This window comes from Dasypus novemcinctus, chromosome 16 (genome assembly GCF_030445035.2).
Source record: "Dasypus novemcinctus isolate mDasNov1 chromosome 16, mDasNov1.1.hap2, whole genome shotgun sequence".
Lineage (NCBI taxonomy): Eukaryota > Metazoa > Chordata > Mammalia > Cingulata > Dasypodidae > Dasypus > Dasypus novemcinctus.
Genome location: NC_080688.1, coordinates 32151770 through 32165559, shown reverse-complemented (window position 1 = coordinate 32165559; position 13790 = coordinate 32151770). Strand labels below are relative to the sequence as shown.

Below are 13790 nucleotides of genomic sequence, written 5' to 3'. Positions count from 1 at the left end.
AAAGAAGTAAAGGGAGCGGTTAAAGGAAAAATACTTCAAGGTCAAAGCAGTGGAAGCAGAAGTCTGGACTTAAAACATCTTCTTGAGCCAAGAGAGGGGCCCCATCCCTGTTTCAGGAAATGGTCAGTTTGACCTGGCATTTGAGTAGCGTGGGGCTTCACCTCCATTGGTCAGGGAGAGTGCTGCTGCCTCAGGCCTTAGAGAGGGTGGAGCACATTCCCTGGGCAGTGCACCTGTGCCCCTGAGATTAGGATTTTGGGAAGAGTGCGGCCATCACACCAGTGGCTATCTTGTGCCTGATAAGGGTGGAACCAAGAAGATGGTCACTGGCAAGACCGATGGAGGGGTAGGGACCCTAGCACTGTGGCCCTGAGGAGAATGAACCATCTCTCTCTATCTGACTGTCAGACCTTGAAATAGGAGTATGTCCTGCTGCAGGTTTTCAGGACTGTTTCTGACCTGTGATCCCTGTTTCATTCCAGTTTATCCTTATAGTAATGCAAATGTGTAGACCAAACGGTCCCGCTTTTGTATGCAGGAATCAGATAACTTATTTTCCAAGTTTCACAGGCTACAGCAGAAGGGGAATGTTGCCCCAAGACAGACTTCATGACTACAACTGATTTTGATGAGATTTTGTGCTTAGCATTGCTACTAAAATGACTTCAAGCTTTTTGAGTTAGTGAAGTGGAATGAATGTATTTTGTATTTGGAAAGAACATGTGTTTTTGGCATCCAGAGGGTGGAGTGTGACAGTTCGATGCCATTTGTGACTCCAAGAAAAGATCACATTTTTAAACCTAATCCATTCCATTGAGTGTGGGACCCTTGGATTGGACTGCATTCAGGTGATAGGGCCTTTGAGTGGATTACTTCAGAGAGGCATGACCCAGGGTGGGTCTTGGTCATCTTGCTAGTGTCCTTTATAAACAGGCTAAACATAGAGACATGTAGGAAAAAGCTGCAGAGATGGAGAAACCCCAGGAGGCTGAGAGAGGGGTCCCAGAACCTGGAGGCTGGGATAATCAGAGCTTTGAGGCATGAAAGAGGCCCTGATACACTGAGAGCAAGTCCTGGAAGAGAGGAGAGACAGTCCATATGCCTGATCACTCGCAGCTGTGCTGGGAGAGAAAGTCAGCCTGGAGGGGAAGGTAGAGACCTGGAAAGAGCCTCCCTTGTGCCTTACCCTGTGTCAGGAGTCCAGGATCGCCAGCAGCCGACCTTTGGTGAGACAGCATGGCTGATGATGCCTTGATTTGGACATTTTCACAACCACATAACTGTAAGCTTTTAAACTAACAGTCCCATTATAAAATCCAACCCACTTCTTCTATATTGCTCCCAAGAGCTTTGAGCCATCTAAAATAGCAAGTATTTTTGTTGCTCAAGAAACAAGGATGAATAAGACAGTGTCGTTCCATGAGATCATGAGGCCTAAGTGGTCTAAAACATGTTGTCTGTATATGAGCATGTTAATGTGCTTGATGTATGACTTCTGGAGTCCTTTTTAAGAAATGCAGACATATAGAAACATAATAAATAAGAAAGAAAACCACATGATCAATTACTGATAGAAAACATAGGCTACTCTAAGGAGTAAAGATGGATTAAGTTGTAAATTATTGATAAACATATCCCATGTTCTGACATTTAATTAAAACAGCACACAGAAGCAATGTGAAGAAAATTTTAATTATGAAAATTTTATGTGAAATTACATTAATGATATAACAGGAGGGTATCGACACCTTGATAAATAGAAATAAACCTTCTCTTGTGAAACTTTATTAGAGTTGAAGTTACAGATGACATGCTACATGTAACCTATAAATATCATTAAAATTAAATAGAAGAAATACACAGATTAGACCACTAAATGGAATAAATAAATAGGATAAATTAACTTATAAGACTTTTATAAACTAGAGGTATGAAATATCATTAAAATTAAACACAAAAAATAAACAGAGTAGAGAACAAATGGAATAAATAAATAGGATAAATTAACTTATAAGACTTTTATTTTATAAACTAGAGGTATGAAATATCATTAAAATTAAATACAAGAAATAAACAGATTAGAGAACAAACGGAATAAATAAATAGGATAAATTAACTTATAAGACTTTTATTTTATAAACTAGAGGTATGAAATATCATTAAAATTAAATACAAGAAATAGATTAGAGAACAAATGGAATAAAGAAATAGGATAAATTAATTTATAAGACTTTTATTTTATAAACTAGAGTATGAAATATCATTAAAATTAAATACTAGAAATAAACAGATTAGAGAACTAAATGGAATAAATAAATGGGGTAAATTAACTTATAAAACTCATTCTATAAACTAGAGGTATGAAATACACTAAGAGTTGTAATTTATCAAATATCTAATTGTGCTTTTTTATAATCTCTTAATACTATAAGACTAAAAGAGAATAAATAAAATATATCAGTTGAGACTAAAAGACTTGGCTGTTGTTTGGGATCTTCAAAGTAGACTCACTGCAAGGAGGAGCCACACAGCAGGTGCTGCATTTGTTTCCAGGTAATAAACAGAAGCTGGAGTCAAGAGTTTGGTGTTGGTACATTCTTGTTACCAGTGGAGATTACTGCAGGGCCACAGAAGTCTCTTAGCAAAGGGACTCTTGGGGAGCTTCCTCCTCACTTTCCAGAATAGGGGGAAGCATAGGATGGCCTGTTCTCAGGACATTCCTCCTGGGACTCCTTCTTAACATCTGCTTTTTAACGGGAGGGCAATGTGCAGGACCAGCCCCTGGGCTGGCTGCTCCTCTATCAGGTGAGAGGGTGGACTGAGAAGAGGCTATTGAGGTGCTTCTGCTCATGCAAGGACCTCCAAGACCAGCTCTGTGTTGATCTGGGGTCCCTGCTGACTCTGGATGGGGTTGGCTCGACTGGATGGACCCTAGGTTGTGGCAACTGGTTGCTTCAGGGCATGGCTTTACCATTTCAGCCTGATTCTCCTCTGCCTTCCTTGGGGACCAGCTAGCCTGAAGGGTTCCTGGTGGTGTGTTCAGGACTCCACTGAATGCTCCATTTGGAAGATGAGGAATGGCATGATAAGTTCCAAAAACGTTCTGTTCTTCCTCAGTTAGTTTTTGTGCCATGTGTATGTTTTCTTTTCTCAATTCAAATAGGTTTCTTTCAGCTATCTGAGCTCTTATCTCCATGTCTTGAGCTTTATGCCTCTGGGAAATAAGAAGGCCCTCATAATACTCAGTGATTCTTTCAACTTTTCCTGAGAGAATTTCTGCTTGAATTTTATAAGTTTTCAGCTTTTCACATCCATTGCTGCTGTCTTTATTTGCTTTGGAAAAATCCTCCTCCATCATTAAAGGGTAAATTCTCTCTAAATGGACCATTGGATGAAAACTTGTTTTTTTTGCTGGGTGAAGTTTGGCCCAGACTTGATGTTTCTGCTGGAGCTTTTTCCTCTCCCTTTCCAGTTGGCTGATTTCTAACTGGAGAAAATCATTTTCAGTTTGGAATCTATGCACCTGATTTTCAAGTTCATTGATTATTTTAGTTTCTTCTTCTAATTTTGTGTACATTTCTTTTCTTTTTTCTTTGAGACTTTGTAAGTAAGCATTTAACTCCACCCCATCAATCAGCCCTTCTTTGGATTCTTCATCTACAAGCTTTACATTTTCTGATGTCTTCAGTATTTTCAATGCCATGTTCCCAAGATCTTTCTTGTGTTCCTCAGGAGCAGCAGCTGAATTATTGATCTTAAGCAAGGCCTCACCTGGAGGCTTGATCTGACCCACTTTATTGGGAAGAACTTGCTCCATAGGCAGTTTAGTGTTTTCTGAGATTTCTCTCACTTTAGTAAATTGACCCAGTTTTCCCTTCTGTTTTTGAGATTCCTCTGAAGGCAGGTTTATGCTTCTTTCAAGCCCGGGCATGACCTCCAAAGTCACTGTTATTGCTGGGTGAAGCTGTTCTGTCTTTTCCTGAGAGATGTTGAGAGATGATTTGGTTGGTGCTACTTGATGTTGCATTTGCCTTGTTGAGTCTTCTAAGGTTGGAGTATTGCTTTCAGTGTCAGCCATCAGGGGAACTTCTTGGAAACATTGACATCTCTCTCTTTTCCATGAATTTTTAGTCTCATCTCCTTTAAGTCCAGGAAAAGAGTCGTTGATTTCCAATTCTTTCTTCCTGGTCTTCACATTGACAATTTCTGAAACTTTGCCTTCGCGTTTGGCTTCAGTTAGAGTTGACTGAAGGTCTCCATATTCTTTTTCCATGTGGCATAACTTATCAGTGAGTTGTTGGGTTCCCTCAAGAAGAGCAGAAAGGCCAGTGGCCAATTGTTTGTGTATCCTTCCATCATAATAAGATTTAATAATAAAAATCCCCACTATAGCTATACAAGCCACCATTTTCCACAGCATTCCTTGGGGATCTGGGCTTGGTATAAAGTCCTCTGGCAAAGCTGCCAATACCTGGCTGAAGGTCACCACGATCAGGAATGCACAGAGCATCGTGGCTATCAGCAGACCCTGTGAGGCTCTCCAGGCCTCTGCTGAGTCACCTCAGGTTGCCAGGGGCCTGTTGCCACAACACAGAATAGAACCCAGGGGTGAGCATCCTGCCCGGAACCTCCCACCGCCTGGCCACCAAGGCAGGCCTCAGTGGGGGTGGGGGAGGGGTGGAGAAATACTGTGCCTCCATTCTTCCCACATCTTGCCCCAGAAACCAGTGATCACATCAAACGTCCAAGCATATATTGTCTGTGCTTTGTAGACCAGTAAGTCTGGCCTGTGGGTTTGGCCACACTAGGTATTTCCTGGCTGCCTTAGGGATGGAGTTAAATCTCTTTCCATATCTGTAACCATCTGGATCACTTGTTGGGAGGCTTCATAGTAGAGGATTTGCTGACCTCCAATGCCGGGCACTTATTCCCTTTCTTTTCAATAAATGTTTCATTCCTTGGCCTGGGAGGCTAAGGCAGCCCCTGGTGATCAGCAAAGAAAATAAGTTCCCGGCTTTCTGTCTGACAGAGCTTGAATGTGTTTTATGAGAATGATATGGGTTATGATGGGCCCTGCTTGGGGTTTCAACTCACTTCACTAATTTCACCTTTAAAAACTGAGGGAGAAACTTTGGAATTTTTACTCCTCAGATTTCAAGCATATGCAGTCTACCTTTGATCTCTGGATTCACATTTGTTTCGTTCTTCTGACAATTTACATAATGGCTGCATCGATCACCAGTTTTGCTGGCGTCCATGTTACACTTCAGCAACTGTATTATTTTGCGTTTTTACTTTGAAATAATTTAAAATCTCGTAGACAGTTGCAGAAATAATACAAACTCCAATCTGGGAATTATAATATAATACCACACCCCAGATACCCAGATCCACCACTTTCACCATTTTGCCATCTTTGTAATATCATTCTCTCCCTCCCTTTCTCCCTTTCTTCCTTCCATCCTTCCTTTCTCTTTCTTTCTTTCATTTATCTATCTTTCTCTCTTTCTTTCTCTCTTTCTCTTCTCTTTCTTTCATTTATCTATCTTTCACAGGTTGTATACATTATCCTTGAACACAATACTTCTATGTATATTTTCCACAAATGAGGATATTAAGTTATATAACAGCCTTAATTACTGTTATCAAATTCAAGAAATTTAACTTGGATGAAAACCTGACACCCCGTTTCATATTTTATTTATATATCACATAATGTCTGTATGAGCCTTTTCTTCCCCATTCTTAGTTCGCATTCAGTGTCATGCATTGGATTTAATTACCATTATCTCTTTAGTTCCTCTTTCTTTTTTTAAATTGTGAAAATGTATATGAGGGTGTATACATCTTCCTACCCCAAACATAGTATTCAGTGTAATTAATCACATTCACAATGTTGTAATACCTTTATCAACATGCATTCCCAGAACTTTTCCTTCACCCCAAACTGAAAATCTACACTCATTTTGCATTCTCTCTCATTGCACCTGCCTTATGTCCTGGGTATCCTGTACTCTATTTTCTGTCTCTATAACTTTGCACGTTCCCTGAAATTTTTGTGGTTACCGTGGAGCTTAAATTTAATATCCTTCATCTTAACAAATTTTTTTGTTCGGTATGAGTTTAACACCCTCTATAGTATACGTAAACTATGTTACTGCACTGCTCCATCTTGCCACTTTTAGGTAGTTTCTCTCACAAAGTATTTATATATTATGGGTCAAAAACCATTAATTTATCATTATCTTTTTTTTTATTTGCCTTTTCCATTCCTTTGGGAGTCAAAAATAGAAGTAGCGTTACAGAAATATAATAATAGTGGTATTTATATTTGTGCATGTCGTTATTACTATGGGAGGTTTTATAACTTCCTGTGGCTTCAGTCAGTTGTCCAGTGTCCTTTCTTTTCAGCCTTCACAATTCCCATTTGCACTTCTGGTTGGGGAAGTCTAGTGGTGTTAAAGACCCTCAGGTTTTGTTTATCTGGGAATATCTCTATTTTTATTTTATAATATTTATTTTTTTCTTTCTTTATTTTTTTAATGTCACATTAAAAAAATATGAGGTCCCCATATACCGCCCCCTCACTGCACTCCTCCCTCCATAGCAACAACCTCCTCCATCATCATGAGACATTCATTGCATTTGGTGACTACATCTCTGAGCACCACTGCACCTCATGGTCAATGGTCCACATCATAGCCCACACTCTCCCACAGTACACCCAGTGGGCCATGGGAGGACATAAAATGTCCAGTAACTGTCCCTGCAGCACCACCCAGGACAACTCCAACCCCCCAAAATGCCCCCACATCACATCTCTTCCTCCCACTCTCTACCCCCAGCAGCTACCATGGACACTTTCTCCACACCAATGCCACATTTTCTTTGATTACTAATCACAATAGTTCATAGTGAATCACATAGTGAATCACAATAGTTCAATAGTGGACAATAGTCCACTCTAATCCATACTCTATTCCTCCATCCTGTGGACCCTGGAATGGTTGTGTCCACTCCACATCTATATCAAGAGGGGGCTTAGATTCGACATGGATGCTGGATGCAATTCTCCTGCTTTCAGTTGTAGGCACTCTTGGTTCCCTGGTGTGGTGGTTGACCTTCTTCACCTCCCTGTTAGCTGAGTGGGGTAAGTTATCTGGGAATATCTTAATTCTTCCCTCATTTTGAAAGACAATTTTACCAGATACAAAATTCTTTAAAGTTTTTTTTTCTTTTTGCTTTCAGCCATTTCGTACAGTAATTTTGCAGTGAACAATTTTGCGAAGGCTTAAAGATTCTGAACAATATTAACCACCTTAAACCATGTGCTTTTAAATTATTTTTTTGTAAAGGTTTTCTTTACAATGTCAAGACCATTTCTTACAAATAGGTCAGAGGCTTTTAAAGATTCAGTTCATGCTGTATATGCCAAGATTCTCTGTTTTAGAAATATACTTACATAGTTTAACTTGAACAAATTAAATGTCAGTAGTTGTGAGCAATTGGGTAAAAAGACCAGAAAAATGAAGCTATATAATGTAGACAAGTACCCCATCAATAGTACCCTGCAAGTTATTCTGAAGATTTAGATTCTGAAATAAAGGTTATTGTGGCTGTGATGATTATGGCTTTGCAATTAGGAGGAGAATAGTGAGAATGGAAAGCAGATGAAAATTCCAGAGGTAATTTTGAATATTTTGTAGAGAAAAAGAAGGTAGAATAACAAGTACCATGATTCTACCTTGAGTAACTGGGTGAAAGTTATTTCATTCTCTAAGAGAGGAAACACTGGAGCAAGGAGTAACTTTAACAAGAGAGCAGGGTTATTAAATTCAGTGTTGGAGATACAGAGTGTGATACATCATCTGACACATCTAATTAGAGATGTTTACTAGAAATTCAGCCACATTGTTCTGGAACTCAGATTGGTGACCTGAAATGGAGATACTTCATTGAGAGAGTGTAGGCAGAAATTTTGCATTGAAAAATCCATGGTACTATGAAGAAGAGTCACTAAGATGAGAAGAAAAGGATCCTAGGGCAGAACCCTCAGGGAGTCCAAAATAGGAATAGCATCACTTGCGCAGTCTGATATTAATGTCTTTTTATTTTTACATGGAGGAAATTGGCCATCTTTAGGCTACAGTGGATGGAAACACAGCATTACATATTTGAAGGCTTTAAGAAACAATTTTAACTTGTTATATAGTATATACAGCCAGGAGTTTTCTGTTACTTTTACTTGGTGGACAAATAAATTAGTAAATCACTGAAGCATGGTATGAAATTAATGTTTAAAGGAAACGAAAATATTTCTGAAATACAGATACCTTGGCATATACCACAAAAAAAACCTGCCTCTTAAATGTCTCTGACCTATTTGCAAAGAATATTGTTTTTCATGGTGTCTACTGTGGACCTTTCTTTAAAACATTTTGCCATCTCTGAAATCAGGATACATTATAAAGCTGATGCATTGGATGGATCATCATTTAATTGGCAGCACTTTTCTTAAGTAAATCATAAAATGATGAACATAATAAGTTGATGGTGTCTTATCTTTAATGAAATATGGTATTCTTTGTGTGCCTTGAAGAATAGATATAATTGATTTTGACAATAAACATGAGGGAAATGTGATAATTTCAGTCTTTCTGGGGAAATGGCTTTGAAAGAGATAACTTTTTTCCCTTCTGCCTTTCCTTATCCATTTTTCAGCCTGTGTGTTTTGATTGGGAAGTTGAATCCATTAGCATTCAATATTATTACTTTAAAGTCATTACTTACTTGGACCATTTTATCTTTTGGCTTTCATGTGTTCTATCTTATTTCTGACTACATTTTTACCCATTTGGTTTCCCTTTCTGATATTCTTCATTTCTACACTCTCTTCCAAATATCTCTCTCTTCTCTTTTTTTTCTTCTGGCTGCTGAAGTCCCATGCCTGTTTCTTGCAGAGCTGGATTCTTGTGTATAAACTCTCTTAGGTTCTGTTTATCTGTGAATATTTTAAATTCTCCAACATATTTGAAGGATAGTTTTGCCAGATAAGGAATTAATGCCTGTCAGTTTTTTTTTTTTTTCTTTTGGTACCTTAATTATATCATACCACTGCCTTCTCACTTCCATGGTTTCTGAGGAGAAATCTGCACTAATTCTTATTGGAGTTCCCTTGTATGTGATGTTTCCACTTTCCCTTGCTGATTTCAGAATTTTCTATCCTTGGCATTTGGCATTCTGAATATTATTTCTCTTGGGTTAGGTCTATTTGGATGTATTTTACTTGGAGTATGCTCTGCCTCCTGGACACATATATTCCTGTTCTTCATCAGAGCTGGGAAATTTGGGGCCATTATTTCCTCACATACATTTTCTGTTCCTTTTCCCTTCTCTTCTCCTTCTGCAAATCCCATAGCATGTCTGTTTATAACTTCATGCCATCATTCCATTCCTTGTGCCCCTGCTCAATTTTGTTTTCATTCTTTTCTCTCTCTGTTTTCTCTTTTTAATTTCAGCTATTCTATCCTCTTTGTTGTTCATTTTGTCTTCCATGGTTTCTAATCTGCTGTTTTCCTGTGCCCCAGAGAAGCCTTCCTGACAGTCTCCAACTGTCCTCTAGCTATTCTGGGAGAGAAGTTTCATTATTTATTTATACTTTCAAGCCAGGCAGGACTCCTTTCCTTCACTTGTCTCTCTTCTGGGTGGGGTTTTGCCTTCGTCTGGTGTCCTCAGCCCCAGAGCAGCCCTCCATACAGTCTCTGCCTGTCCTCTAGCTATTTTTTTTTTTTTTCTGGGAGAGAAGGCTCATTCTTTATTTATGCTACTTTGAAATACTGTTTCATGTGCTTTCTTTTCTGTGTGTTGAATTCCCTTTAGCATTGCTTATAGTGCATGTCTAGTGGTGAAATCCCTTAGCCTTTTTCTTCGTAATGTGAGATTGTCTTAATGTCTCCCTCATGTTTGAAAGAAAGTCTCACCACATATAAAATTCTTGACTGATAATTGTCTTCTTTCAATGCTGCCTTCTTGCCTCCATCAATTCTAATGAAATAGCAGCACTTATTCTAATTGGGATTCACTTGTACATAATGTGTTGCTTTTCTCTGACAGCTATCAGAACTCTCTCCTTGTCCTGTGCATTCAATAGTTGGGTCAAAATATGACAGGATGTGTTTTAGTTCATGTTTATTCTGTTTGGGCTGGGCTTCTTGGATGCTATCCTGGGCTTATCCTGGGCTTCTTGGATGCTATGTCTTTTGCTAAATTAGGGAAGTTTTCTGACATTATTTCTTTGAATATTCCTTCTGCCACATTCTCTCTTGCTTCTTCTTCTGAGACTCCAAAGATGCATATATTTACATTCTTGAAGGTGTTGCATAGGGGTCTTAGGCTGTTTTCACTTTTTATAATTCTTTTCCCTTACTTCTCCTAAACCTGACTCATTTCAATTGTCATGTCTTCAGGTTTGCAGATTCTTTCTTATGCCAGCTCCAATCTGTTCTCGAATGCTCCCTCAGAGATTTTCATTTCAGTTATTGCTGTCTTTAACTCCAGTAGTTCTGCTTGGTTCCTTTTGGAAGTTTCTATCACTTTAATAATGTTCTCATATTTCTCATTCATTGTTTTCCTGATACCCTTTAGTTCTTTCTCTGTACTTTTCTTTATCTCTTTGACCATTTCTAAGATCATTTTTTCAAAGTATTATTTGGTATATTCACATTCTAAGCCTCTTCTTTGCTATTTTCTGGGTTTTGATCCTTGTTCCTTGGCCATCATTTCCTATTTCCTTGTTTGACTTATACTCTTGTTGTACATAGTACATTTTAATATTTTAAAGGATACCTCTGTAATTTATTCCTAGAGATGTCTGTTTCTTGATTTTGTAGCCAGCTACAAATTTTGTATAAAATTTTGTAGCCAGGACTGAGATTTTCTTGAGCTTCAGCCCTCCTATGAGGGAAGTCTGCATAAGGTAAATGGGTAAATGCAAGTATAAGGGTCCTTGCTACCATTTTTTTGGCCTGTGTCCTGTCCTGAGCTTGTGCTTGTTAGTTGTTTTTATAATTTGACTAATTACAGGAGTTGAGTATACCCTCTGTTCCCCAGGGGGCAGACCTCTCTCTCCTGGGTATTTAAAGCAGGCAGGACTTTGCTCCCAGCTCTCAGCCTTTATAGTTTCTTTCATTGTCTCAAACTGCCTTTGTCTGCATAGCAAATTATGGGAAGGGGGCTACAGGAGAGGATTTTCCAAGGCCTGTCTTTCTAGTCAAAACAGGGCCAGAGACCCACTGTGGGGCACAGCCTGGCTCCAAAGTGCCCTCGGTAGGGGATCAGGAGGGACACCAAGAGCATCTTCCATGGCTGCCCAAAACGGAGCTTTCTTGACCCTTGGGGGAGGTACCTGTTAGCATCCCTTCAACTAACTGTCCCCACAGTCCTGAGGATGAATACAACCTTCAGGTCTCCTCTATTGCCACCTTTGTCCAGGATAGGTTAGAATAAAGGGCATCCTTTGAGGTAGGCCCCAGCTATCCAAACTTGCTAATCAAAAATCCTGATCAGATCGGATGGGCCTTGTGAAGGGTCTGAATCTGCTGAAGGCCAAGGTGGCAGCCCCTCTGAACTATATTTTCTCTTCTCCTTTAGGTCCATCAGGTGCAATAAGCTCCAGCAGATGCTGGATCCCATCAGAACAGAATTAAATTTCCCAAACCTGCAGGACATTCTTTTTCACACAGACTCAGAAAGTTCTGAATTCCAAGGGAAAAAAGTTTACCTTATTTCAACAATTAGCAGCTGAGGTCTTGATAATAACAAGGATATTCTGATGTAGAGCCTTCCTTTGCCGGCTATTGTGCCATTTCCACATCCAGGCAGCAGCTCTGCATGGACCTCACGCTGGCCTTGCATTAGGGGTGTGTCTAGTCCCTTTTCCCTGACAGAGGCTGGCACGTGGCCAATGTGTGACACATAGCTGCAGAATTGATATCCTGCTCAGTGTGGGGAGATGCTGCAGCCTATCAGGTGTCTTAGAAACGAGGGGAAGATTACTGAGTCCACGGCCAGGCTGACGCTCTCACAGTGGCAATTCTCTAAGGAATGGATGAGGGAAAGGTGGACATGCTTTACAAGTCAGTTCCTAAGTTTCAGGCTGTGGCAGTTTGACATTTTTGTGGAACCCAGAAACGCATGCTCTTAGGGCTAATTCATTCCTGTGTGTATAAACCTATGGTACTGGGGATCTTTTGATTAAATTACTTCAGTTAAGGTCCTTTCATTGGATTATGTGACCCAAGGTGTCCTAAACCTCTTACTAGAGTCCTTTATAAACTGAGGAATAAAAAGTCTTGGACACAGAAAAAGTCTGCAGAGACAGAGGAACTGAGAAGCTGAGAGAAAAGGTCCTAGGAGCCAGAAGCAAAGAGGAAGCCAATTTAGCCAGAAGCTGAAATCAGTGAGGCGCTGAGGAGAGGGGAGACGAGTGGACGCCCTCCTGTGCTTGAATGCCCACTGCAGCCGGGGGAGAAAGCAGCTTCTGAGGACTTGATCTGGAGACTTTCACAGCCTCAGGACTGCAAGCCCATAAGTGTATAAATCCCTATTGTAAAAGCTAACTAATTTCTGGTATATTTTTTGTGGCAGCACTTAGCAACCTAAACAAAGGCCTTCATACCAAATGGAAGAGTTGGAGGTGGAGTTGGAGGTGCAGGTCGAAAAAGGGAAGGTGGAGCTGCAGGTGCAGGTGGTGGTGGAGCTGTAGGTCCAGGTGGAAATGGAGCTGCAGATCAAAAAAGTGAAGGTGGAGCTAAATGTTGAAAAAGAGAAGGTGGAGCTGCAGGTCTAGGTGGAGGTGGAATTGCAGGTGCAGGTAGAAATGTAGCTGCAGGTCGAAAAAGAAAGGTGTTGCTGCAGGTCTAGGTGGAGGTGGAGCTGCATGTGCGGTCGAAATGGAGCTGCAGGTCAAAAAAGGGAAAGTGGAGCTGTAGGTCCAGGTGGAGGTAGAGCTGCATATCCAGTTGGAAGCAGAGGCCTGAGAGGTCACAAGGGTGGAGTGGGTGGCCCATATCTCAGCATCGGTGGCTGATGGCCTCTCATGTGGCAACTCATGAAGGGCAGTCCTGGGAAAGGAGAGGGCCCTCTTGCAGCCATATTGACCTGTAGACAGAAGGAGTTATGTTGCATTATGACAGACCAAACCACAGCACCCCAAAGGTGAAACCCGAGAAAGCAGGCATCGATGCCTGGCACTTCCCATCCACCAGGTGTCAGAAGACAAGCACCAGTGACACATGTCACTGCCCATGTCTACAAGGTGAGGAAAGCCCAGGTGGGGGCTGTTCTCTGGGATGGACTGGGGATTCCAAAGAAGAAAGAGCCTATTCCAGAGAGCAAGGCATCCTTTTCCAGGACCCCCTCCCCACCCCCTTCACTCCACCACAGAAGGTCACTATTTGCATGTTAAGAACATTCAGAATGAGAGGGAATGAAAACTCCATGCTCTGCAGAGGCAGGGGTAGCTGCTTTTCAGAGCCTTCCACCAGCCTTTCCTGTCTCATCTCTGTTTCTCACCTCCTGGCACACTAATCTGACCATCTGTTCCCAGAGCAACTAGGTCAGGGGTTCTTCACCAGATTTCAGGGGGCCCAGGAGCTTCAATTAATTTTGAATAAACCTAAAATTTAATTTAAAAACATGCCAATGTGGAGTGTCATAAAACTATCTGCAACTACATTCTAAGAAGGGGTCTGTGGTTTTCACCTGCCTGGCAAAGGGGTCCATAGAACAAA

General features: G+C 40.6%; 1 protein-coding gene across 21 annotated transcripts in view; it reads right to left on the bottom strand.

Annotated features, from left to right (window-relative positions):
- Positions 1 to 2323: 2323 nt before the first annotated feature.
- LOC131273661 (melanoma inhibitory activity protein 2-like) overlaps positions 2324 to 13790 on the bottom strand; it is an 87475-nt gene continuing 76008 nt past the window's right edge. For 15 of the 21 annotated variants that reach the window (XM_058277479.2, XM_058277481.2, XM_058277480.2 and 12 more), the window contains one exon: positions 2324 to 13158. In XM_058277479.2, the coding sequence (XP_058133462.1) occupies positions 2639 to 4510 (1872 nt within the window). In that variant the 5' untranslated portion in view covers positions 4511 to 13158 and the 3' untranslated portion in view covers positions 2324 to 2638. The remainder of the gene's footprint in view (positions 13159 to 13790) is intronic. The other 6 variants (XM_071208491.1, XM_071208492.1, XM_058277487.2 and 3 more) reach the window with 1 other exon arrangement.